Genomic DNA, 26,660 nt, shown 5'->3' with positions numbered 1-26,660 from the left:
CGAAAAGAAGGGACCTATTCAGAAACCTTTAGAAGTATAGGGCTCTTTCTGAAAAAGAATTTTCTGTGCCAACGTTACCCACCCAACTCCTGTGAACGAAAGTAGCGTTCGGGCCCACAAGGGACCCACTCGCAGAAAGTATCACCGTCTCTAATCACACGGGAGGCAATTGGGGTTAGCGGAATCCGGGTGGGATTAGTTTTCTATAATTTTTATTTCCTTTTAACCAGTGGAGTAGAAAATTTTCCTACTACGGTCGATAAGTTGTTAAGAATTCTACTTTGGCCCTTCGCCTCGCCCTTTTTTCTACGGTCTTTCTTTCCCAACTTGCTTAAATCCGAAGTCGCCGATCCCTTCAAATCAACCCATCTTCCGAATCCGACCGGCGTCTCTGAATTCTTCCCCAACGCCGATCTTGATTCGATCTATTAGGTTGTTCGCTTTCTCGGCGTTCGGGGTTGGATTGATTTCTAGGGTTCTTCGTATTTTGTTTCTTCTCTATTTCGCCACGATCCGCGATCGGAGGAATTGTTTGGGTTGGATTTGAGGGTTCTTCGATCGGGGGAATCGGAGGGCTTATGCGATGTATAGCAATTTCAAGGAGCAGGCGATCGAGTTCGTGAAGCAGGCGGTGCATGAAGATAATGCCGGGAACTATGTCAAGGCTTTCCCTCTCTACATGAATGCCCTCGAGTACTTCCGCACCCACCTCAAGTACGAGAAGAACCCCAAGATCAAGGAGGCCATCACCCAGAAGTTCACCGAGTACCTCCGACGCGCGGAGGAGATCCGGGCCGTGCTCGACGAGGGCGGCTCAGGGCCTGCTGCCAACGGGGACGCGGCCGTGGCAACCAGGCCCAAGACGAAACCTAAGGATGGGGATGGAAACGGCGGCGACGACCCCGATCAGGCGAAGCTCAGAGCCGGACTCACCTCTGCTATCATAACAGAGAAGCCCAACGTGAAGTGGAACGATGTGGCTGGGCTTGAGAGCGCCAAGCAGGCCTTGCAGGAGGCGGTGATCTTGCCCGTCAAGTTCCCTCAGTTCTTCACTGGTTTGTTTTGATTCACCATCTTTGAAATTGCTACTTTTATTGGTCCAATCTGTCTTGCTTAGTTAGTATTTCACCGAGAAGTTATCCTGATAAATAAGTTGTTGCTCCACATCCACTTAGCAATCTTTGTCACTGTTTTTACCCTGCCAGATTCTTTTTCTTTAGATTTATCATCCAAATTGTGTGGTATCGAGGTTAATCTCACATCGGAAGTGGGAGGAGATTAGTAGTGGTTTGAAAGGATCTCTTGTTGATTACAACATGTAGGAGAGGAGTGGAGAAAAATGGAGAGAAAAAAGAAATTGTATTCCCCTAGAAAGACAACTTTTCTCTTTATGGTGAAAGTTGAGAGAGATATGAATTCTACATAGAGGAAGACAAATTGATATTGTCTTCTAATTTCTTGTCTCCTTTTCTTCTCAATTCCTTCTCTTTTGAGTGTTCAATTTTTCTGTTTTCTATTCTTTTCCTTTCATATTCTCTCCTTTATAGACATTGATATCTTCTTGTCATTTCTCTTCTGTTCTCTTCTTTTCCATTCCTTCTCTCGTCAACGGTCTTCTCATTCCTTTTCCAGTTTTTGTTATTTTTCTTCGTCTATGGTTTAAGAGATTAGGAGAAATGTATTATCCATTTTAATTAGGGAAGCTGAACTGAATGCAATTGGGAGTCATTTGTAAATTGAGGAACAAGTCATGCAGTTTAGCTACATTTCTTTTCTATACATGAACCTAGTTGTGTTCATCTTTTATTATGAGAGATGTATCAAATAGGTCAGTATATTAGAGGAACATACATGGATGGTAAATAGGTCAATATTTACTTTGGTAATAATTCTTTTTTTGATGCCTGTTATTTTGTGATATTTTGTATTTGCGGATTCTCTTATATAGATATACATTGTTGCTGTTTGCATTCTCATTTTAGTTTCTTGTTTACTAATTTGAGGCCTTTTTTTTTGTTTGTTTAAATGTAAAACAAATTGATCAAGTAAAATATCTTCTTTTTTTTAAAAAACTTGTAGGCAAGAGAAGGCCATGGAGGGCATTTCTTTTGTATGGTCCACCTGGAACTGGTAAATCATACTTGGCAAAGGCTGTTGCAACAGAGGCAGAATCAACCTTCTTCAGGTTATTGTCTATCCAAAATTATAGATGAATTGAACTGTTGAAGAGAGGAATAGAATTATATGGTAACTGTTAGGACATTTGTGTAATCTATGTTTTCTTGTATTTGTCCTTTCTTTATGTTCTTTTGTGAAGTTTGCTCTTTATATTTTTTCCTTTGCCCTATTCTTTGAAGTGATTACTTTTGGGACCATTTTTCCTTGTTGCAAGTCATATTCTATGGTGTTGCACCATTTCATAAGAGAACTTGGTTTAAAGTTATTACATTCCTGTTATCATTTGTTATGCTTCTTTAGCATGTGCACTTTGGAACTTGTTAACTTCTTATTTCTGATTGGTGTGGTGCATATTGCTTTACAAGTGGGACTCTTAAGTTTTGCTTTGATAAGCTTTCCGGTGGATGTGAGATTTCATGCATAGTTGAGAAATTATGCTGCATCGTGGCCCATAGGTCCCCTGACTTAAATTGCTCTAGCCCTAGTTACTAGTTTTAGATCTATCTAGCATTGTATACCATCACAACCCATCATCCAGTTGTAATATGGGACTAATCAGGGAACTACACCTTTCTCAGAGGTTTGACATCCTCATCAAGTCAAATACCTGTGTTTCAGATTTTTACCTTTGGGTTCCAACTTTGGTGTAGCCAGAGAAAACCGTGTCAGTGTGTATAAGGTTCCTCTTAAGCATATATCAGCCTACACGAAGCGTGGTTCAATTCCTTGACATTATTCTCTAAAAATTCGTGATCTAGTGAGGAAATGGGTGCTTTAACATATAGGCCTATTTCTTGATCTCTCCTGATTATTGGTTTTAGGTATTGTGGAAGTTGAGCAATTTGCTTACTTGTTTAAATGTTTTCTGTAAAATTGGTACTGCCATATTTGAGAGTCATAAGAAATGCTTCAATCGTGGTTGGGTTGTTGGAGCTTCATTTTGCAAGTGGCTAGCATGTTCAGGCTTCTTTTAGCTTCTTGGAGGCTTGCAAAGCTTCCTTTGTTTTCATTCAGAATGACTGTTTATAATACATTGCTTGAATATGAGATTACTGGACAAGTGTGTTAAGTTTTTGTTAGAAACTATTGGGATTACATGCTCAAGGAAGATATAAAATTATAGTTAGTATGCTTTAGTGGCCTAGGGTGAGGTAGTCAATGATGTAATACTTTCTGTTTTAGTCCAGTTAGATGTATTTGAATATGTTACTAATTCTGCAGTTAGACTTGCAGGTTTATTTACCTACATTATACCTTATTATTCTGTAGTTAGATGTTCATAATTTAAAGCTCAAGTATCTGAACTGTACAAAGATATTTTATGATTGATTTAACTGTTGCAGTATATCTTCGTCCGACCTAGTCTCAAAGTGGATGGGTGAAAGTGAAAAACTGGTTTCCAACCTTTTCCAAATGGCTCGTGAAAATGCTCCTTCAATTATTTTTATTGATGAAATCGATTCTTTGTGTGGTCAACGTGGAGAAGGCAATGAAAGTGAAGCTTCTCGAAGAATCAAGACAGAACTTCTGGTGCAGATGCAGGTAACTTTCACTTAACAAGAGCCAAATTTGTGTTGTTTGCTTTGAACCTGTCAAGTGTATAAATCATATTGGTGTTTTTTGTGTGTGGCCATGTTATCATATTTTTTATAATACAATTCTCTGTTGGCAGTATAGATAACTTGATCTACCTTCATGCAAAGGAGTGGTTGGAGTTGCTAGGTTTTGGAATGGTTTATGATCTTTCTTTTTCTTGTGTTGGTATGCTGGAAAACAGGCTGGCCGTTTTATTAGTATGATACATTTGTATGGACTGCTCATTCGACGTACAAACAAACACAGCAAGTGGAATAAAGAAAGTAAAAAAATAGGGAACCAAAGGAGAACAAGAAAACAATTGAAACATCATGATCTCCTTCTCTTCTCCTCTGCATTCTATATAATGGGGTTTCCACTCCCAATCATGTTAAACAAAAGGAGACACTGGAAGGGGATCAAAACTAATGCTAATGTTTAAAACGGCCAGCCTGTTTTCCAGCATTGGGCTCGTTCATTGGGTAGATACCAATGGGTTCGTTCAGTTTTTAATCTGGCCTGATGCTAATGCTCAAATGCCTATTGGAGAAAACTGTTCTGGTGCCTTTTCTTTTCTTTTCTTTTTTGGTGTTGTTATGTACTGGTCATTGCAGTAGATACCAATGGGTTTTTAGATCCCCGGTTAGCCATGTATATCACATTCTTTCAGTTAAATGCTTAACATTGCAATATACGTTGAAGCTGGAAATTGTGACTGTTTTATTGCTGGCCATTTTAACATGCTGTTTGTGATTCTTTCACTGTAGGGTGTAGGAAACAATGATCAGAAAGTTCTTGTTCTGGCTGCCACAAACACTCCCTATGCTCTGGATCAGGTTGTTGGCTTATAATTAGTTTTTTATAGCAGATTGCTTTTGAAGTTATCAGGGGTATTATTTACCGTTGCTTATAATTGTGAATCACAGGCAATCCGACGGCGTTTTGACAAGAGGATTTATATTCCTCTTCCCGACCTAAAAGCCAGGCAACACATGTTCAAGGTATGGAATATATGGACCAGAGCACTGCTTAGGATCTGCTAGTGGATAACCCTCTCACCATAATTTCACATCTTGGTCGCTGGCATAAATCTCATTTGATAAGGACTTCCGCGATATCAGATCACTAAACCATTATAAGCATTTATGCTCTGATTGAATCATAGGTACATCTGGGAGATACCCCTCATAACTTGACTGAAAGTGACTTTGAGAACTTAGCTCGTCATACAGAAGGATTTTCTGGTTCTGATATCGCCGTTTGTGTAAGTGATTTCTTGAAGAACTCGTGAGGGGCTGGTCAGTTTTACAGAACACTGAATACATTATTATTTTTGCCTGTTCTGATGAAACAGGTAAAGGATGTACTCTTTGAACCAGTTCGGAAAGCTCAAGATGCCATGCATTTCTACAAGTCCAGTGATGGCATGTGGTTGCCGTGTGGACCAAGACATCCTGGAGCTGTCCAGACCACGTTGCAGGAGCTCGCTGCGAAAGGTCTTGCAGATAAGGTGCTGGGAAATATTTGCTTTTTCATCATTCTGATCACATATTTGTTTTTTCACTTGATGTTGATTTTTGAGCGCATGAATAGATCCTTCCGCCGCCGATCACAAAGACGGACTTCGATAAAGTACTGTCCAGACAGAGGCCGACTGTCAGCAAAGCGGACCTTGAAGTGCACGAGAGATTCACAAAGGAGTTTGGAGAAGAGGGCTAATTGGTTTCTGTTGCCTCCGTTCTCGAGCTATGTAATGGCTTATTGTAATTTGCACAGAGATGGCTTGCTTATGTGACCCCTACATGAAAAGGAGCATCGAAATCTACCTTATTCTCATGCCCTTCCTTTTGTTGGGATCTACTTTATTTATGTTATAGTTCAAACTCTTTTTCCATGTGTGCTGTATGTTGATCTGTATGAATTAGTTCTGCAATGCAACCCTAGTTGGCTTCAATAGCATATGAGCTTGAGGAAAGGTCTTGATACAATGATGACTTGCGATAAATAATATAGAGGTAAGTGATTTCTGATAAATAAAATAATATAGAGGTAAGGAAGGCTGAATACATTTGACTTGTGTATTGCAGTGTCCCGTCATTACCGCTGAGGGACTCAAAAAGTGTCTTTGTTTGCAACAACGTTTTCCTTGGAAATGTGAAAACTCTTTTCTTGTCTCTCTTGTTCTTATCTTAATTTTTAAGACATTCTGATCATATCATCCATTCAATTACTTAAATTTATTCAAGATTTGATTATGCCAATGACATGTTGGGGATCTGAAAAGATTTTATTAAAAATTTATATATAAAAACTTTAATATATTTGAATTTAAATTAAGAATATGATCTTTTATAAAAACTGGATGACGATAAAATATTACGTTTAATGATGGTTCGATGGATGATCACAAGGGCACGTGGCTTCCTCGTAGGCCGAGATTGAGGAAGCTGAAGGGGACAGGGGGGATGTTATGGTACGAGTAGTCCTCATCACAGGGTCCGCAGGGATGGGATAATTCTCGAAGCAAAGCTGGGGGTGGTTAAAGTTGTGACGTATATCCGACTACGATCAACCCCATTTTGGTGGCACGCGCCGGGCCGCATGCTCAACTTGTGGCCGCCGTTGCCTCCCCCTGTATTCTCGTGGCTTCCCACTACCTCTCTCTCCCTCTCTCTCTCTCTCTCTGTCTATTGAGACATCCCCATTCTCGATCCTTCTACTGCCTTGCACGTCTCCTCTTCGCCTCCTCGCCTCTTCACCGCCGGTGAGTTCTAATCCTTCGGCTGCGTCCGTCCTGGTTGTACTAATCAGGAGCTGTAATGTTTTCATGCGCGAGGTTTTTGTTCTTGGAATTCTTGAATTCTTGGCGAAGCTGCGAGCGGAATCTTGGGCGGCTTTAAGTGGTGTTCGTTTCCGATTTCGAGGACTTGTGACTAGTGTCAGCTTCTATTGTGATGGATTTTGGTTTAGGGTGGAATCGATCATTCGTCTGTTCTTGTTTCCCTAACAAACGGGTTCACAAAGGGACAGAGAAATAATTGAGGGTTAGATATGGAGGCGTATGAAACGTTGGGATTCCGTAGTCGTCGCAAATGTGATAGGATGAAGAGCTCCTCTATATGGCAGTCTTTGATGGAATAAAATAGGATTGACTTTGAATTGACCATTAGTTCGGTGTGACAATTTCGCCCTGCTAGTTGGGAATCAAATGTTTTTCAAAAGAAATGGAATGACATCTATACGAATGGATCTTACACTGTTGCATAACATTTATGATCGAATCACCAGTTACCCTTTGCGACAGAACTATGATCGAAGAATCAGATTGATAAAAGTTTAACAACGTAGCTGACTAGATGCACGATTGAATTGGTAAAAGATTGCTGTAACAGGAAATACGAGGTTTGTGATTTGAATCATAAATTAGGTTTGAGTGATTATCTACTGGGCCTTTTAGTTAGCTTATAAAAGAAGTTTGCCATTTAGAATTTCATGTATAAAGGAATATCATCGAGTTTCGATAGCTGCTTGTTTCAACTTGAAGTAGTTGATCTTCCCTCAAGGTTCATTGCAAACAGAAAGGAACTTACCGTTGTGTGGTTATTCTAAACACTTGTGCTGAGATAATCATATTGTGGTAAATAAGTTCCTCGTGCCTTGCAGGGGAAGATAAACTTACTTCCTTATCTTGAAGGGGGCTCCTAGCAGGTGTGTGTCTTCAGAGAGAGGCCTGCTCTATCATAGAAAGTTGTGGTTCTTGGGGTGGCATGGGTTGGTTCTTAGCTCATATCATTAGGTAAATGAGCTCAAAACATTTTAACTAAGATTACAGTTGGAAGTAGAGACTTCTAGGACAAGTTCCCCATTGACTGCAAATAAAGAATAACTTTTCTTGTTTATGCTTAAATGCTAATTACATGGCGATGATTAGCTTGAAGCTCAAATAACATGGGACTCCCACTAGTTCTCCTGTGTCTTGTCTGGTGCATATCTGGTATCATTCATGAGCTTAATGTGGAGATCCAACTTGTGCTGTTGCTTTTAGTCCTCACACGTTGTCTATAGCCCAAAGCTTGTGGCAGGTGGTTCACTTTATGCTACTTAAGGAAAGCTGCATTTGTTAGGTTATGCTGTCCATTGGCACTGAACTTTCCTTATGCAAGTTTGGTAGTTCTTCAATGCTAAGATAAATTAGACTTTTCATATGGTGATTTCGCTGATTTGAAAAATGGCTCGTTGAGCATGGGACAGTAAGATTTGAAGCTGGTAGAGGGTAGGTATGCCTTGTCTTTGGTGGCTTCTTGTGGAACCTTGAGTTTAGTGGCTTTTAGTGACTGATATGTGCTAGCCTTCCTGTCTAACAATAAGCACCTTGTTGGTACTATTCTTTTTCTCACTCTCTAATCACACTTGCTCATATTTGTAGATGTTTCTTAAGAAGATACAAAAAATTTTAGCTCTTGACCAAAATCCTTGTTCTTGTTTGGAACACAAGAAAAATAAAGGTGCTAGTTAAATTAGTATTTGGAAACACATGAGTATCTACCTTTGTTTATGCATGTGCATGCACATCCTTGTATTCTTTTTTATATATAGTGGGAGATACATCTGCTAAGATGAAGACACATTTTGTTCAGGTTAAGCATGGTATGTGAAGGCTGAGCAAGACATGACAAAAAGTTTTCTGCAGAAGTTTGAGAGGTTGCTGTTGCTTTCTTTACTCATATCTAAATAAGTTGCATCCAACTATCCGCAACTATGGCTAGCAAGGTTTCTGGCAGGGTGACTGTTACTGAACAACGTGGATTTCAATGTTCATTTTCAAACTCATGGCATCATATTGGATCAGCTCCTATGAACAAGACTATTGATTTTAAGAAATTATGTCATGGACAATTTTGGAGTGCTAGGATCTGTTCGTCATTTGAAGGGTTTTGGCGCATCAGTCCCCAATATTATATGCACTCCAAAGGTCACAAAGTTATATGTTTTTCCACTGGTACTCGTAGTAGTGAAACAAAGGAATGCACAAGGAGTTCAGAAGACTGTGAAAATGCTTCTAGGTATGGAAGCCCCTATTCAGGCTATTAATACAGTTTTCGTTTTTTACTTCTAAAATTTAGATTTAACTGATTTATCTGTCAAATGGTATAAAAAGATTTGAAGTCCTGGAAATTTTAAGACTGCAAATGACTGATTTCTCTTTATTCAACCTTGATCAATAACTGAATACTAATGTGTGAAAGTAAGCTCAATCACCAGGGTCTCCATCTTGCCTTGTTAAATTAGTCAGGGCAAATATTCTGGACAACAGATACCAACAAAGATACACAATCTTTTCTTACGGTAAATCTGGACGATCGCCCAGGTTCATTTAGTTTAAAGATGCTCAGAGATAAGGAAGTATCATTCATCTAGTTAGTTTCCTATGCCAATTCATTATGTAATACATATCTTGCTTTAATAATTTAATTTTTCTTGTAACAGAGATCATCTTGAAGATGGGCATTGTGGAGGATATGCTTCTCATTCTAGTCAAGGCCTGGCTGAAGCTTGTAGGTTTGTTTACAATGATGCAAAATATGTGAATGAAAGGGCACGTAATGATATTATCTTGCTTTCACGGTATGTCTCAAACCATAATGAAATAATTTAATTTGGTTTTAATGGGTGTATTTCAATTTTTATTACATGGAACACTCTAAAATGCTGCCTATTTTCATGTATCATATGTTCTCCTTTTATATGTTTGTTCACCTTAATTTTGTGTATTTATCCATCAAGGGCATCTTTTTTGAGATCAACTCCATCATCATGAAAGTAAGTGAACATGTTTTCCCTTCTTGCAGGACAGCATTGTGAATCTAGAAAATGGTAAATTCATTATGAACTAATCTTGTCGGTCCTATTGCAGTTTAATATCTTAAACTGGCCATTATATGACTCCCAAGTTCAAATGATCTGATAAATCACATAGATGCCTATGACCTTTTTTTAAAGATATCTATGCTTAACTATGCCAGAATTTCTTCAATGTCATATTTTCTTTTTTTTTCTTTTTTTTTTACTGTAGTCTGTCATTGATGGTGTCTTCCATCAATTTTTTTGATGCACTAGTGGCATAACAAGACTCAATGATCGTGCACGCCAAGATGTTGCCGTTCTTGGACTGGGATTTCTTAAGCTTGATGGTATAACATCTTATCTAAACTCCATGATATATACCTGAGAAAACTCTTTGATCTGAATCATTATCAGAGGTTTGGCTTGATACTTTGAGTTCCTTTTTCATTTCCTTTGATGTGCTTATGTCAATGTTGCCTGAAAGCTCGTGCAAGGAAGGACACCGAGAAGATTAAGATTGACCTTGGTGTGAAGGAAAAGGCTGCTCACTTGCACCGTATAGCCACAGTATGTTTCCAGTTTCTGTGTTCTAGCAACAACGGAAGTATAAATTCATGGTTTAAAGAATTAATGGCTTAATATATTCATGTAGATCTTGAAGAGAGCAGCTGACAAGCATTGGAGCGACGGGGCATTGGAGGTATCGTTTATTTCTATTATTATTGTGTTAATTGATTCTAATCTTTGATGTCACTTAAGTAAATAGTTTTTTTGCCTTGCCCTTTACCAAAGAAAGTCTGATAATTAATTCTGAATAAAAGAATCAGCATCAAATTTAGTTTTTGAGTATTGAAGAAGACCTTCAATACAGGGACAAAATTAATGCACTAACATTTTTAAAGAAAAAAGATCTTTGATTTATTTCAGAATGCTACTTCATTTGTCAAGCTTGTTGAACCAGCTTTAGCAGATGTGTTGCACATCAACTTGTGATCTGATCAAGTTATTGCATTTTCCATCTTATTTCATGGATTGTCATACTATCATGCTGATCCATGTTGGATGACAGTATAAATAAAGCACTGTGCCAATCTGAGGTTGATTTTCACATATGAACACCGGTGGACTGTGACTAATGCATGACTTGGTGTCCATGATATGGCACTTGCTGAGAGAGAGAGAGAGAGAGAGAGAGAGAGAGAGAGAGAGAGAGCACATGCTGATCCATGTTGGATGACAGTATAGACAAAGCACCATGCCAATCCGAGGTTGATTTTCACATATGAACACCAATGGACTGTGACTAATGCATGACTTACCTGCTAATGAACTTTTTAATTATATATCAAGGAAGGAGAAACAAATGACAAAAGATCACAAGAACTTACCTGCTAATGAACTGTTTAATTATATATCAAAGAATGAGAAACAAATGACAAAAGATCAACCTATGTGTGTGGTTTCCACCATTTAGAACTGGTATCCACTTCCCTCTTTAATATAAAATAGAATTTGATAATTAAATAGGAGTGGAACAATTCCAGTATATACAAGAGGTAGTAAATATGCACTGTATCATACATATACATTTGTGCAACTAATCCTTGTTATATTTTGTATATGACACAAAAGTTTAATGTTTATCAGGCTGACCTACGACGAGCAAACGTTATAGTTAGACGCCGTGCCATGGAAGATGCATATATGGCTTTGAAGGTAGAGGAATGTTACCTGAGTTCCACCCCGACATATCTGTAACTTTAGTAGCACATAAAGTCATTTCATTAAAAAATTGAGCCATATGGTAACATATTATAAATAATTTTCAGCCATAAGTTTCTATTTAAAACACTTTTGCCACCATCCTAATCTTTCATTATTCTGAAATTACTGTTTCTTTTATTGTCACTGTTTTTAATTAACTGTAAGTTGGGATAGTTGAGTTGAAACTATTGGCATAAATAATTGTTTTACCTTTGGTTTTGCAGTTTATTCGAAACATCCATGATATGATGGCAAACAAATTGTACCAGATGTAAGACTATCAGTTAGTCTTGAGATATATTCTTGTTTATTAAGACATTTTATAATGCTTCCAGTTTTGTAGTTTTCCTCTTTGCTTTTCTCTTTAGTATGGCCTGTATAATTAGTAATTCTTCTAGACTACTGCATATGTTTTTAACATTGAAACAACTCATTGCAGGCCTCCAAAGGAAGGTTGTTTCTTGATGAGCGATAAGATGGGATTCATCACACTTGAAAAAAATGGGAAGGCTCTTGATCTATTTGCTGGTGAAGTCACTACAGATCGTATACATGCCATACAGGTCCTTTATAATATATTATATCATGTCTTTACATTTTTATCTTAGATTCATCACATTGGATATTCTTCTTGATTTTAGGATGCTTACTTGAGTATGGCATCTGCCTTGTCTGAGGCTGATGGTATTGATTACACTGATCCTGAGGAGGTGCAGTCTGTTGACACCTTTTCATTGATACGATGAGTATTATTTTCTTTTCTTGTAAGGTTGCTTAATGCTCCTAATGTTGTTCTTTATCATGGGAAGCTTGAACTACTAGTTGCGACTCTTATTGATCTTGATGCAATGGATGGTAAAAGTAGCGTCTCATTATTGGCTGAGTGTTCAAGCTCTCCTGATGTTAATACAAGGTATGATGACTTTGATGTTTATGAGAAAATGGGAAACTGTCTAAACTGAATCGATTGTAGATATTCCATGAATCTAGAACTTCTATAGAATTAGCAGCATTATAAGCTCACAGATATCTTTGTCTTGATGACTCACAAAAACAATCCACACTACCACTGCTTGAGTATTCTTGGCGCTGACCTGACTGTATGAACCTTTCTGAAAATGACTTATCAAATTTAATTTTATTAGAAACTAACCACATTTGGTAAGACACTCAGTGGGCCAAATAGGGCTAAATATGGTTCAAATGAGCCAAATCTAATTCAGTCAGCTAGACTGACCGGGCAGAACTAATGTGACTTCCTAACCACATTTTGCTATCTTGGTTGCATGCTGAATCAGAAGATTACATAATATTACAGAGGAACTGAATGGTGAGCAAGCACGGTAAATTCAAGTATAAAATTGTACCACTTATTAAAAGATTATTGAACCAAGTAAACATGTGGCATCATTCGCTTAACATTATACCGAAGACTGATATGTTTTACATCCATTTATTGTAATGTTTTCTTGGAAAAAAAAAAAGTTGACACTAAGATCAACAATCTTTTGACTGAGCAGCATTTTCATGGCTGTATCTGTAGGAAAGCTCTAGCGAATGCTTTAGCGACTGCTCCATCCATGTGGATCCTGGGGAACGCCGGCATGGGGGCATTACAAGTAATTATGTGAAATTTACTTACGTAATACATATGAAACAACAGTTTAACATTTTTGGTTTTCTATGGCAGAGATTGGCTCAGGACAGCAACCACGCTGTTGCAGCTGCTGCATCCAAAGCTATCAATGAATTGAAGCAGCAGTGGGAACTCGAAGAAGGTGATAGTTTGAGATTTATGATGAATCAATTTTCTCAGGAAGAGGATATAGATGATACTAACCAAGAAGCTGATAGCTAATAAGCATTACAGAAGTCAAAGATTCCAGTAGGGGGTGGCGAGTCACGCTTCCCTGTGAAATGTGCATAGATAAGATGATAGTTGATTTCTGCAATGAAAGGGGTGAGCCACAGAATCGAGTGACTTTTAATAGGGTGAGACAACGTGTATCCCCCCGTAAAATGTGCATAGATAGAATCTACAACCGGTTTGTGCATTTCGAGGGATGATGCAAATGTAAAGCTTTAGATGATGTAATCTCATCCGACCTCTAATGTTTCTCAATTGTAATGGCCATCTTCCGTTTCCTTTTGTTTTTCTTAGTTCATTTTGCGAGGATGAAGCAGGCCTACTAGCCTCTTTAAGTTTAAGCTTCTTGATGATGTACTAAAAGCATTTATACTTTGCTTTCTCATGGATACTCTTTTAAGTTTGGTATTGGTTGAAATGACAGATTGTTCACTTTGTATGAATTGCCACGATCACATTCATAACCATTTAATCTCCTTCTTGTTATTGTTCCTTCATTGCATAATTCCTTTTCGTATATTTCTTTTCTGAAGCAACTTACATTGGTTGGAAGCAGAATTGTAAGCCTATTTATTTTATGAGGTGAGCAAATGTGAACGCATGTTTGATTTAATTTATTAGGACTAGAAGTATATTTCATCATTAACTCGAGATTGAATATTTTGATCATTTGATTTAGATTTATCAAGGTACTGGATTGATTATTATCAATACCATGTTTTAAGAGTTTGAACTTGTGTTTTGCTTAGATCTCGATAGAAATGCCAATAAGCTTGTGTCTAATGCATCATTCATGGATAAAAACATTTTAAGCATCTAATATCTCTTTGCATACAAAAGCATTGGATGCATTCTTTACGAATAAAGGTATCATGTTGTTTGACACGTTTTTCATGAACAAAAGCATTAGAAACATGTGATTCTTTATGCATTCGATATATCCTTTACAAATAAAAATATCTAAAGTGTCTGATGTATTCTTTTGTAAAAAAAAACATCTAGAACTTAATATATCCTATATTGATAAAAGCATCAGAAGCGTTTGATACTAGATAAAATTATTGAAAATATCTTTTGCCTAAATCGAAAGACAAACGGGTAAATTGACCCAACAAATTAAGCTGCACGATATAGTAGATCTACCTAATGAAGTAAGTTGTTCGATATGGGCAAATGGGCACAACAATGTAAGCTAGTTGATGTCGATAGATCAATCCAACAAAGTAAGTTGCCTGATGTGGGCAACTTAGGATCCCCTGATCAACTTAGCAAAGTAAACTATCCAGTGTAGATCAGGAATGCCCGAAGTTGATTGTCCACACCAAGCAAGCTACCCAATGTGGGCATATCTAAATGATAGCAACTTGGTCAAACTTTAAGATTATCTACCCGATATAGGTAAGTCTAGGTTCACTAAAGCTGATTGACTAATCTAAGGCCACCTTGTCCGTCCGATGTGTCCCTTAGTGGCTTTATTGTAGATCGGTTATAAACAAGATCCAATCGTCTGATGTGGGTGTCTCGACTTCTTTCGTCGCCCAACGTGAACGCTCCATCGCTTAAAATAGGTCAGATGATGATTAGTAATAAGCCCCTATAGTAGATTAGTTGAGACCCAGCCTTCATCTATTATTTGTTGTGGGTATCCCGACAATCTTGTAGCAAGTGGAGTGAAACCTCCATCTCGATGGACTTGAATCACTTGATGTGGGCCAAACTAAGTGTAGACCGTGGCTAGAACACAACTAAAATGATAACCACAACTTTCTCACGTAATGTATATGTGTGTGTGTATATATATATATATATATATATATATATATATATATATATATATATATATATATATATATATATATATATATATATATATATATATATATATATATATATATATATATATATATATATATATATATATATATATATATATATATATATATATATATATATATATATATATATATATATATATATATATATATATATATATATATATATATATATATATATATATATATATATATATATATATATATATATATATATATATATATATATATATGTATGTATATACTCATGTATATACATATACATACATGTATATATATACATACATACATACATATATATGTATATATGTATATGTATATATATATATATACATATATATATATACATATACATATATATATATATTTGTGTGTGTGATTTTCACTTAGTGATATGATTTGTGATATCTAGTTTCCTAAATATGATAAATGGCATACTCATGTTTTTAACTTTTAAAGTTGAAGTAAATGTTTTCCAAAAATATATTATTCATAATGTTCTATGAAATATTGATTATGTAAAAGCATCAACATCTAATAGAGGTGACGGTTAAATTTTAATTAGTCTTAAATTAATCTTAAGACTTAAATGAGTTTTATCATGATTAAAGTAGAAAATTTGAAGTTTTAAATATTATATATATGGAGGATAATAAGCTACTTAGGCATTGATGGAGTAATAAAAAACAAATAAAAATATAAATCAAAGAAGAGTGTTATACTAAAAATATTGATATATATATAAGTGAGATTAAAAGATGAGTTTAGACAAAAAAAAAAATATCATCTTTGTCAAACCATATTAGACTTAATTGAAGTTACTTTAACTTTATAATTATATTAATAACAGAAGAAAAGAAAAAAAAACTTAAAATAAGATCTAATGGGATTAAGCTTTAGACCTTAAGATTACATTTTGAGTATCTCTATCTTGTTTTAGTTTTATCATCTTTACCAACTTGACACCCTTTCTCTCTTTTAGTCATTTTTTTCAAATTTTCTCTTGGAGGCTAGGAAACTCCCGTTCTAAAAAAGTTTGAGGTAAAAAAAAACTCAATTCTTCCTTTACTATACCTAGGATTTTAGTTTTACATATTATAGACTATTTTTTCATTTACTTTTGGATAACCTAAATTTTAAATTTATTTTTAATTTTTGGATATATTTTATATAAATCTCTTATGATTTTATGACCTTAGGTATAACTTTAATCCGAGATCGGTGCATAGAGTAATGAGTATCCTAATTTGAGGTATTTAAAATATCTTATCTTTTAAAAAGGGTTTCTATTCAGGCTAAATTAACCCCCTTAAAGGATATGACTATGCTCTAACCTTTTGAAATATTTTAAAGGATTCCCTTAGGGTTATGTGAGATTTAGAATTGAGTGAGTACTACCTCTATGCACCAAGATATGAGATTTATAATTTTAGATAGTCTCAACCTAGTTTCTGTTAGGATCGAGAGCACTAAGAGGGGGGGGGGGGGTGAATTAGTGCAGCGGAAATCTTACAGCGATTAAAAACCAAAAGCTGCGTTCGTTCAAAAACTATTATGATGCAAAAGCTAATTCTCAGTTTGTATCTAAGTGCAGTTTGCGTCTAAGCGCAGATTGCATCTAAGCGCAGTTTTGCGTCTAAGCGCAGTTTACGTCTAAACTCAGATTTACGTCTAAACGCAGTTTTACGTCTAAACGCAGATTTACGTCTAAACGCAGTTTTACGTCTAAACGCAGATTTACGTCTAAACTCATATTTACGTCTAAACTCAGATTTACGTCTAAACGCAGATTTACGTCTAAACGCAGTTTTACGTCTAGATGCAGATTTACGTCTAAACTTTGAAACTTGTTTGTATACTCGCAGAAGGCAGTATGTAGTTGAAAACAAGACGTAAACGTGAACTGAGTTCTGATGATTGTGCGAGGAAAGCCGATTTACGTCTGAATGCAGTTTTACGTCTAAATGTTGAAACTCGTTCGTAAAAGCACGGAAGACAGTTCAGAAATTTAGAGTGGTTCGGTCAGCCTTGACCTACTCCACTTTTGGCTTCCTCCACCGACGAGGTTGCCGACGTCAACTAGGGGCCTTCCTTCAATAGGCGAAGGCCAACTACCCTCTTACAGATTCACTCCTTTTGACGGGCTTAGGAGACAACCCTTTCAGATGTTTTCTCTCCTCTCTTTACAACTCAAACTTGAAGAACAGAAGGAGGAAAACTAGCAGTTTTGAGCTCTAAGAACCACTGAAAAGATCAAGATTTCGGGTAAGTTCTTGCTTGTTTCAGTGCTGAATGGGTGAGGTATTTATAGGCCCCAACCCAATTCAAAATTCGAGCTCCAAACGATCAAATCGATCAAATCCCAGAATTCTGGGATCAGGCGGTTGCACCTCTTGACTGGAGAGGTGGCACCGCCTGGCAGAGCTCGAAGACTGAGCTCAGGCGATTGCTCCTCTCTGCCAGAGCTCGAAGACTGAGCTCGATGGTTGCATCACCTGGCAGAGCTCGAAGACTGAGCTCGGTGGTTGCACCGCCTGGCAGAGCTCGAAGTCTGAGCTCGGTGGTTGCATCACTTGGCAGAGCTCGAAACTGAGCTCAGGCTGATGCACCTCTCTGCCAGAGCTCGAAGACTGAGCTCGGTGGTTGCATCACCTGGCAGAGCTCGAGACTGAGCTCAGGCTGATGCACCTCTCTGCCTGAGCTCGAAGACTGAGCTCGGTGGTTGCATCGCCTGGCAGAGCTCGAAACTTGAGCTCTGGCGGTGCAACCTCTTGACAGAGGAGGTTGCACCGCCCAGTCTAGCTCGAAGACTGAGCTCTGGGCGGTTGCACCTCTTGGCTGGGGCGGTTGCACCTCCCAGCCTCGCAGCCCTGGCGGTTGCACCTCCTGGCTGGGGCGGTTGCACCTCCCAATCTCACAGCCCTGGCGGTTGCACCTCCTGGTGCAATCAGGGTCCGAATGGTTCGCTCCATTCGACCCAATTTGAATCTTTTCAGGGGCCCAATTGCCCCAAGATTAAGCTAATGGGATCACCTCTCATTTTCATGCTTAATCATCATGCTAACTACGATTAACTCTAAGACAACTTCTGCAGCTTTGCTCCGATGCGTCAATCGCTTCTTCCGGCGAGTTTCCGGCCAACTTCCGTCGATCATCCGATAAACCCTCGGTGATCCTTCTGCGGACATCCGGCATACTCCTGGACTTTGCGACGATCCACTTGGCGAGTTCCGACGAGCTTCGCTTGGCAAGCTTCTGGACTTCTCGGATCTGTTCTCGCTGAACCTCCGACGACCGTCCGAACTTCCGTCGAACTCTCGAACTCCCAACGTGATCATGATCTTGACTCCGGCGCAACACCTGCTGCTTGTCTTACTTTCATCGTAGTTAATCCTGCACAACAAAACAAAACTTCGATCGAGACAATTAATCCTAAGCAATTAACCAAGTTGTCCGACATGTCATTGGTCCCTCGACGCTTGGTCCGATTCTTCGGCGCATCGTCCTCTTCTGCAGCCTATTGCCCAATCGGCCAGTCGACTCCGCAACTCCGATATCCTTGGCACAATACCCGCTCTTCTTGGCCCGATGCCCGAGTCCACGGCCCGAAGCCTTCTGTCGATACGTCGACCGATCCACCGGCCCGACGTCCAATCTTCTGACATGTTCCTTCGGCACAACATGATTATCCTGCTTTAATTGTCTCATCCTGATCGAAGCATCCTGCGTCACTCAGAACGCAGATTAAATCATAAACATATATCAAGTAGTTTCATCATCAAAATACGAGATTCAACAGTTTCAGCAAAAAAAAAGAAAAGAAAAAGGTATTGATGGTTGAATTATGATGATAATTTAGCCTCCAAATGATTTTATTTTAAATTAAAAATTAGTATTTATTTAGTTTTATATCTTTTAGTTTTTTATATAATTTTGTAATAATTCAAGATTGTTTGGTTAGGTAAAATAGTAAAGTAAGGTGCATGTATATTTTATAATATATATATATATATATATATGAATTTTGAATTATTTTGACATAAAATTTTATCTATTTATTTATATATGTTATGTTGTAAGGTTATACTTACTAAAGTAATACAGGATGAGGTGTTTATCGTTAAATATCTTAGGTCAATGATGTTAAAATATTATATACGATACATGCTTATCTAAATAAGGCTATAAATATTTATACTTATTGAGTGATTACTCATTATAAATTATATTTTTGACGTAAATATATTAGTATCTCAACCAAGTGATTAGGTCGGTAAGTGAGCACATGCCAGCTCATATACTAGCATATATATAAACATGCCAGCTCATATACTAGCATAGATATAAACAATGACATGTGAGTGGACATTTGTATGTATATAACTTTTGGATATATTGTGTGGGTGGCTTTTTTTTTTTTTAGTTAGTGGTTATACTTATGTATAGGTATCAAAATTATTATGTACAAGGAACCTTGTCATTTTGTTTAGTAAATTAGCATATTTTACTTTGAAGATTGTCTACACTTCTATTTATAATAATTTAAGAACCAAGAAGTGATTTTAGTTATACATTTAGGGTACGAGTGAGAATAGAAGGAAGGTGTTACAATTAATGAGTTTCTCTCACTATCAATTTTCTTAGATTAATTATAACAAGTCTAGTGGAGATAAGTTTTTACTATCAACTTGGGCACCTCAGCTTCTTTAATCGTATAATATAAGCTACTTTTGCAGTAGATCGGGTTGTGATGGATGATAAATCCTTACGACAAATTGAATAAGTGACAATGTCCTGAATTGGTTGAGACCCAACCTCCATCTATGACATGAAGTGGGCATCTTATTATTAAGAAAATTGCTATCTCCTTCGTCCCAATAAAAGTTTCACACATGATAACTCAAATCAGATGGTAAACATCCACCACACTAATATTATTAAGAAAATATTTTACTCATATTTTGGAATATTTCTTTTTCAAATTAATCCCATTATAAAAAGCTAATTAGAATTTGAACATCAAAGGAATCGAGAATCTCATTTGACCTTAGTTTTTGTATAGATCGAATGCTATGCAAAAATTGAGTTACATGGAACGAACATTGGGGCTTCCTTTTTTACCACATCAAACTTTCTTCTTATGCACATAAGCTTAAATCGAGTCCAACATAACCCTCTAAATCAATTTCATGTCTTAAGATGAGATGTCATGACCTTATGGTGACAAAATTTTTACACTATAAACTAGTTAGTTAGCACCACTATTAATCTCCAATATGGCAATGCATCCATCTCTCATCCAAATTCATACGATTCCAACTCCAATATTTTTACTATATCTCTTCGATTTTTGATTTTTGATTTTTGATTTTTGATAGGCTAACCGAGTCAAATGTTTACTTCCACTATAAATTTGGTGAGACGGTGGATGTCACGTGAGGCTATAAAACGTGTTCTCCTATGCGTGTCTGCCCGTAACCTAAAATCTCTCTCCCCTATCTCCTTCTCCTCGCCTGAATCGACCACCGCCATGAAGCGCTCCGCCGACGACCGCGACCGGAAGTTGCCATCGGCCACCGACATCAAGCCCGTCTTCATCACCAAAGCCGAGCGCCAACGTCTTGCCCTCCAGCGACGCGAGGAAGCCGTCGCTGAGCAGCGACGCGCCGCCCTCGACCTCCTGCAGCAGAACCACCACCACCCCCCCAAGCCCCCGTCTTCTGAAGACCCCCAGCCGCCCTCTGACAACAACGACCGCCGCGATCGCGATCGCGATCGCGACCGCGACCGGGATCGGGATCGAGGCCGCGACAGGGATCGGGACCGTGACCGGGAGCGGGAGCGGGAACGGGAACGGGAACGGGAGCGTGAGCGGGACCGGGACCGCGATCGACGCGCCCGCGACCGGGAGCGGGAGCGCGAGGACGAGGCCCGTTCGCGCGAGCGGGCGCGGGCGGAGAAGCAGGCGGAGCGCGAGCGATCCAAGGAGCTCGATGCAATCAAGGAACAGTACTTGGGGTCTAAGAAGCCCAAGAAGCGGGTGATCAAGCCGAGCGAGAAGTTCCGCTTCTCTTTCGACTGGGAGAACACCGAGGATACCTCCCGCGACATGAACGCCCTCTATCAGAACCCCCATGAGGCGCGGCTTCTCTTCGGCCGTGGCTTCGTCGCTGGCGTCGACCGCCGCGAGCAGAAGAAGCAGGCCGCACGCCACGAGAAGGAAACGCGTGAGGAGATTCGACGTAAGGAGGGCCTCGAGGAGCGCCCCGAGGAGGCCGCCGCCCTGCGGAAGAAGGAGGCCGCCGCTGACCTCTATGATTCCTTTGATATGCGCGTGGATCGCCACTGGTCCGAGAAGAAGCTCGAGGAAATGACCGAGCGAGACTGGCGCATCTTCCGTGAGGATTACAACATCTCCTTCAAGGGGTCGCGGATCCCACGCCCTATGCGAAGCTGGGCTGAGAGCAAGCTCAGGACCGAGCTCCTCAAAGCTATCGAAAAGGCCGGTTACAAGACCCCCTCCCCTATCCAGATGGCTGCCATACCTCTTGGCCTGCAGCAGCGCGATGTGATTGGCATTGCAGAGACCGGATCCGGTAAGACTGCAGCCTTTGTCCTTCCCATGCTTACATACATAACCAGGCTGCCACCCATGAGTGAGGAGAATGAAGCTGAGGGGCCGTACGCCGTCGTCATGGCCCCTACACGTGAGCTCGCCCAGCAGATTGAGGACGAAACTGTCAAATTTGCCCACTATCTGGGAATCAAAGTGGTCTCCATTGTTGGCGGGCAGTCAATCGAGGAGCAGGGATTCAAATTGAGGCAGGGGTGTGAGGTGGTGATTGCAACACCTGGTCGTCTTCTTGATTGCTTGGAAAGGCGATATGCTGTGCTAAATCAGTGCAATTATGTTGTCCTCGATGAGGCTGATCGGATGATTGACATGGGCTTCGAGCCGCAAGTTGTTGGTGTTTTGGATGCTATGCCTTCTAGCAATTTAAAGCCTGAGAATGAGGATGAGGAGCTCGATGAGAAGAGGATATATCGTACCACATACATGTTCAGTGCGACCATGCCTCCAGCTGTGGAGCGGCTTGCAAGGAAATACTTAAGGAACCCTGTTGTCGTGACAATTGGTACGGCTGGCAAAACCACTGATCTTATCACCCAGCGAGTCATCATGATGAAGGAATCTGAAAAGCTCCCGACGCTTCAGAAGCTGCTAGATGACCTTGGAGACAAGACAGCTATTGTTTTCTGCAATACAAAGAAGTCTGCAGATGCACGGGCTAAGGATCTGGACAGATTCGGCTACAGGGTGACAACACTTCATGGAGGGAAATCACAGGAGCAGAGGGAGATCAGCCTTGAGGGATTCAGGAACAAGAGGTTTAATGTTCTTGTAGCGACAGATGTGGCAGGACGTGGCATTGACATTCCTGATGTTGCTCATGTGATCAACTATGAGATGCCAAATCAAATTGACATGTATACACATCGTATTGGCCGTACAGGACGTGCTGGGAAGACAGGAACTGCAACTACATTTTTGACTCTGCATGACAGTGATGTATTCTATGATCTGAAGCAGATGCTGATACAAAGCAATAGCCCGGTGCCGCCAGAGCTGGCTAGACATGAAGCTTCAAAGTTTAAGCCCGGGACAATTCCTGATAGGCCTCCTAGACGGAACGAGACACTTTTTGCTCATTGAGGAAGCTGTTTTATGCACATTATTGATGCACGAAGATCTGATTGTGGGTGCAAAATTTAAGCTAATGGGTGCTGATGAGTTTGATTATCTTCATGTTAGGGACTCCATTCATTAGTTATCCTTTAATTGGTAGAAAGCATCTAGGATTGTGTTCTAAGGTACTTCTGTTCCTCTCAGTCCGACTCCGTCTTGAAAGTTAGTAGGACTTACTAGACTTGAATCATGGTGTGATATCTGAATTAGAAGTACTTGTGTTGTTAAAATGCTTCCAAATCGATCTGTATATGCCACTAAGTCCTTTTCGTATTTTGTTCTTCTGTCACTTGGGTCTTCACTCCAAATATATGCTTATGGTGACTAATTGGATGGATTAATTAAAATTCTACATGCTTATCTAGAACTCAATGTTTTATAGATGTGAAGATTATAGGATTTCATGTTGTGGATTTACCAATTTTATTGTATAACGTCTTTGCTACCTCTGATTGATTGCACTATGGAAGGACATAATGACATTGACTTTCTGCTCGATATCTCTCCTTTATGCTTTATGATTCATACATAAATGTGAAATATGTCATAGTAACTTGTAGGAATTTGGTACTCCTAAAGTCTGAAGTGGTTTCTTAAGTATGTTCTTCTGCTATTGCTTAGGTCATATGGAATATCTTTGCTTTCCTGACACACACCTTCCCAGGCAAAAACTATGGAGTGTTGCAAAAGTATCTACTGGAGTACTAATGACCGCTTGGTGAGTGGATTTATAAACACCACAAAGGAAATATAATTTCTTTATGATGATGTTGATCTGTATATGTTGGGTGTGAAAAATTATCAACTTGTGGCGGCTCTCTCTAGATTTTTAGGAGTTATTTAGCTATCTATCAAATATAATTTCCATCCGACCTGTTGTTTGCTGGGGGCTGAGATATTATTTATAAACTGTAAGTATATGTTGTTGAAGTGTTTCAATTAGATGTTGTTTGTTAGCACTGATTTCTGAACTCTTGCAATCTACTTAGAGTTGGAAATCTCTAATTATAAGGTTTGTAGACTTGTAATATGGTTAAGGAATATAATACATGTACTTAGATTTGGAAGCTTGCTGAATGATCTTTTCTGCTTCTATGTTCAACATATTTTCTTACCCGCGTTCTATCTGATAGGTCTTATATTTTGATGGATAAAGTGAGTTAGTTTCCGATTATAAAGAAGTGGTGATGCAGCCTTGTGGAAGTGTTTTCTGGGGTTTGGATCTTTGTGAAGTCTGGAACAGATGCTAAAGTACAATTTTATGCTGAATATGTTGGTTTTATGTATCTTTGTTTGTCAAACGAGAAGAGAAACCATTATTACTGTTGCAAATACTTCAATTTGTCGATGCATGATTGTAGCTGATCCCTTTTCTCTTTTTTGGGGTTAATTTCTTCTTTTTTTGGTTTGAATTGCAGTGATATGAAATTGAGTTGCGATGAACGGAGACATACACGCTCGTGTCTTGCTTTGTAGCCCTCGTGTGAGGAAGGAGAAGACACGATGTGAGGAAACCTATCCTATCGTAATTAATCCTAACATAGTTCATTTAGAAAAATCTCATAACATTTGACATTTGGCCACCGTACCGTTTAGGTCATGTAGAACAGTCGTCGTGATGCAATACTATTAATCATCAGCAAAGTCGATTGACTTGTGCGATCAAGTGCACTTATTAATTATGATCCGCCTACTGGTACTTACTTCATGCGTAAAGTTATGGTGGTGCTATCCCCTTGTCTTTTGCGTGGAATGCCACAATCCATGAGCAGACTGAAACGGAGCTCGATTCAACATTCTGATGCCGGAGCTTCTGCGGAAAACAGGTCGTCGTTCAAAAGGCACGAGCCTTATATGGCTCTACCTAAAGAACACGCATTGAAGCCGACGTGAGGTCACAGGGACGACGACCACGACAACGGCGGCGCCTTAGTCCGTGAGGAAACTCTCAAAAGCTCCAAACTTTGCAATGAAGGGGAAGCACACATTTAATGAACACACTGACTGGTAACCTTAGTCCATTACAAATGATCGGAGACAGACAGACAGACGGGAACAATTGCACACAACGAGGATTCATATGAGGTTGAAGGAATGAATGGATTTTGCTTACTCCATGCAGCTGGAAAGGGATGCTTGGCGGAGAAAAATGCAATCATGTCACCCAAGGAAAGCTTACCTCTGATCAGGAACCCTGTAGGAGTCGATGGTGATCTCCGACAGCCATAACCCCGGGAACGACGACTGAGAGAAGAGGGAAACCAACATCAAAAATCCTTCTTTGATGGGCAAAATATGGGTTTTTGGATCAAAAGGGCACCCGACAGAGCCAAAAATGAGGAGAAAAGATAAAAAGTGAAGTGAAGGTGGGGGAAGAAACTTACGTCGAGTTGCTTTTGGACGACCCTCGCCCGCTTTCTTGGCCGGCGGCGGGCCCTGCACCCCGTGACCGCGTAGATGTCCTCCTCGATCTCCTCTCTCGTCAGCGAGATGGAGAACCTGGGCCACTCCCGCCGCTCCGGGGCCTCTGACCTGAGCCGCACCGTCCTCTTCTCCGCCGCGCCTGGCGGCGGCGCGCTCAGGTGCCGCTCGATCCCCATCGGAACCCTTGCGGCCCTCCGCCTCGTCCTCAGGTTCCAAGGACGCACCGCCGGCGCCTTCGACGAGTTGGCGTCGGAATCGATGCTCACCTCTGACGCCGGGGCCGGTGGCTGCTCTGCATCGCCTCCCCTACCCTTGGTCGGAAGCGGGACCACCAGCCTCATCCGGTCCGCCGCCTCCCGAAGATGAACCAGCAGCTTCTCCCTGACCTCCTCGATCCCGGGGTCTCCGCCGCAGTCACTCTCCTGGGCGCGGGTCGGCGACTCCGGCGCCTCCGATCTCCGTCCGGTGCCGGCGACGATCTCCCTCTTGCCGTTCACGCTCATGCAACGGAGCACCCGGTGGCTGCCCCATGTCTTCAAGATCGGGAAGGAAAGGTTGTGAAGGAGGCTATCCTGCGTCTCTCCTCGAGCGGGCGTAGCTTCCGTTGTGGCCGCGGCCGCCGAACCCGCTACGGGATCCGGCGGCCTGGATGGCGTCTCCGACGAGATGACCATGAGCCCGTCACCACGTACGACCCAGCCGGCGGTGGGCACGAGGATAAGCAGTCAGCGGCGGAGGCCAAGGCCGACGGCTAGGGAAGGGTCGCTTGACGTTGGTGAGAAGAGAGAAAGGGTGAATGGAGTCTCCTCAAGGCGAGGGGGTTAAAGAAAGAGAATAAAAATATTACGCAATAAATTATAGAAAAGCGACATATCGGACTTTATTATTCGGTCAATTTCTGAAGGACCCTCAAAGTTTGATAATTTTTCATAAAATAAATATTTGAACTTTGATAAATTTTCAGATAACACCCTGGCTACGTAAAATGATTAATTTATCCTTGTAATCTCTTCCATTTATAGCCTTCGCCACCATCCCTACGCTCTTGTTGGACCTTAGAGACATCATGTGCATGAAAAGGGTGATCGATAAGGTCATCTTGCATGCGATAGTATAGACGACCAAGTGATGGGAGGGGATGATTGGTGGAGCCAACCTATGTATAAAGGCACAAGCAATTAGAGGAGGAAAGGGGGTAGCCAACCGGGCTTGCCTATGTGTGCACGTAGGGTGACGATTGACAGGGCCAACCTTCACATGGAGTCATAGGTAGCTATGGGAGGAGATTGGGTGGTTAGCGAGGCTCATCCACACTTGGAGACTCAAGCAACTAAAGGAGAGGAGGGGGGTAGCTAGAGGACCTAGCCCCCATACGTACTAAGGGGGGTGATCGACAGGGCCAACCTTGCTCATTAAAGCATAGACAATC

General features: G+C 40.1%; 4 protein-coding genes across 6 annotated transcripts; 3 read left to right on the top strand and 1 right to left on the bottom strand.

Annotated features, from left to right (window-relative positions):
- The first annotated feature begins 306 nt into the window (after positions 1–306).
- On the top strand, positions 307–5,647 carry LOC103977206 (protein SUPPRESSOR OF K(+) TRANSPORT GROWTH DEFECT 1). The gene is made up of 8 exons (XM_009392655.3): positions 307–1,055; positions 2,080–2,185; positions 3,522–3,720; positions 4,521–4,589; positions 4,680–4,754; positions 4,919–5,017; positions 5,108–5,263; positions 5,347–5,647. The coding sequence occupies exons 1-8, from the start codon at positions 584–586 to the stop codon at positions 5,470–5,472; spliced, it is 1,302 nt and encodes a 433-aa protein (XP_009390930.2). The 5' UTR covers positions 307–583; the 3' UTR covers positions 5,473–5,647.
- Positions 5,648–6,345: 698 nt separating this feature from the next.
- On the top strand, positions 6,346–13,506 carry LOC135633932 (senescence-associated protein OSA15, chloroplastic-like). Its single transcript, XM_065143939.1, has 13 exons — positions 6,346–6,517; positions 8,391–8,816; positions 9,241–9,378; positions 9,871–9,944; positions 10,082–10,164; positions 10,250–10,297; positions 11,245–11,313; positions 11,586–11,632; positions 11,801–11,924; positions 12,003–12,071; positions 12,171–12,274; positions 12,905–12,980; positions 13,052–13,506. Exons 2-13 carry the CDS (start codon positions 8,512–8,514, stop codon positions 13,217–13,219), a joined length of 1,305 nt encoding a protein of 434 aa, XP_065000011.1. The 5' UTR covers positions 6,346–6,517; positions 8,391–8,511; the 3' UTR covers positions 13,220–13,506.
- Positions 13,507–20,522: 7,016 nt separating this feature from the next.
- LOC135633645 (DEAD-box ATP-dependent RNA helicase 21-like) lies at positions 20,523–24,489 on the top strand. Of its 3 annotated transcripts, XM_065143371.1 has the most exons (4): positions 20,523–22,932; positions 23,429–23,525; positions 24,226–24,312; positions 24,404–24,489. In XM_065143371.1, the coding sequence occupies exon 1, from the start codon at positions 20,591–20,593 to the stop codon at positions 22,772–22,774; it is 2,184 nt and encodes a 727-aa protein (XP_064999443.1). In that variant the 5' UTR covers positions 20,523–20,590; the 3' UTR covers positions 22,775–22,932; positions 23,429–23,525; positions 24,226–24,312; positions 24,404–24,489. The 3 variants fall into 3 exon arrangements, with proteins under 3 accessions (XP_064999443.1, XP_064999442.1, XP_064999444.1); XM_065143370.1 differs by having other exon boundaries at positions 24,226–24,489; XM_065143372.1 differs by lacking the exons at positions 24,226–24,312; positions 24,404–24,489 and adding an exon at positions 23,941–24,183.
- A 281-nt stretch (positions 24,490–24,770) lies between these two features.
- Positions 24,771–26,036, bottom strand: LOC103977209 (uncharacterized). Its single transcript, XM_009392659.3, has 2 exons — positions 25,192–26,036; positions 24,771–25,051 (listed from the first exon to the last, which is right to left on the bottom strand). The coding sequence occupies exons 1-2, from the start codon at positions 25,903–25,905 to the stop codon at positions 24,983–24,985; spliced, it is 783 nt and encodes a 260-aa protein (XP_009390934.2). The 5' UTR covers positions 25,906–26,036; the 3' UTR covers positions 24,771–24,982.
- Between the last annotated feature and the right edge of the window lie 624 nt (positions 26,037–26,660).

Source organism: Musa acuminata, chromosome BXJ3-3 (assembly GCF_036884655.1).
Source record: "Musa acuminata AAA Group cultivar baxijiao chromosome BXJ3-3, Cavendish_Baxijiao_AAA, whole genome shotgun sequence".
NCBI classification, from domain to species: Eukaryota; Viridiplantae; Streptophyta; class Magnoliopsida; order Zingiberales; family Musaceae; genus Musa; species Musa acuminata.
Note: the sequence above shows the minus strand (reverse complement) of the source record. Positions and strands in the feature narration are given on the sequence as shown.

Excerpts from the sequence above, each read along its gene's own strand:
- LOC103977209 (XM_009392659.3), bottom strand. The coding sequence starts at position 25,905 with ATGGTCATCTCGTCGGAGACGCCATCCAGGCCGCCGGATCCCGTAGCG. Across the intron at positions 25,052-25,191 it reads TCGTCCAAAAGCAACTCGAC|TCGTCGTTCCCGGGGTTATG; the intron begins GTAAGTTTCTTC and ends CTCTTCTCTCAG.
- LOC135633932 (XM_065143939.1), top strand. The coding sequence starts at position 8,512 with ATGGCTAGCAAGGTTTCTGGCAGGGTGACTGTTACTGAACAACGTGGA. Across the intron at positions 11,633-11,800 it reads GCAAACAAATTGTACCAGAT|GCCTCCAAAGGAAGGTTGTT; the intron begins GTAAGACTATCA and ends AACTCATTGCAG. Across the intron at positions 11,925-12,002 it reads ATCGTATACATGCCATACAG|GATGCTTACTTGAGTATGGC; the intron begins GTCCTTTATAAT and ends TCTTGATTTTAG.
- LOC103977206 (XM_009392655.3), top strand. The coding sequence starts at position 584 with ATGTATAGCAATTTCAAGGAGCAGGCGATCGAGTTCGTGAAGCAGGCG. Across the intron at positions 2,186-3,521 it reads GCAGAATCAACCTTCTTCAG|TATATCTTCGTCCGACCTAG; the intron begins GTTATTGTCTAT and ends TAACTGTTGCAG. Across the intron at positions 4,590-4,679 it reads CTCCCTATGCTCTGGATCAG|GCAATCCGACGGCGTTTTGA; the intron begins GTTGTTGGCTTA and ends TGTGAATCACAG.
- LOC135633645 (XM_065143371.1), top strand. The coding sequence starts at position 20,591 with ATGAAGCGCTCCGCCGACGACCGCGACCGGAAGTTGCCATCGGCCACC.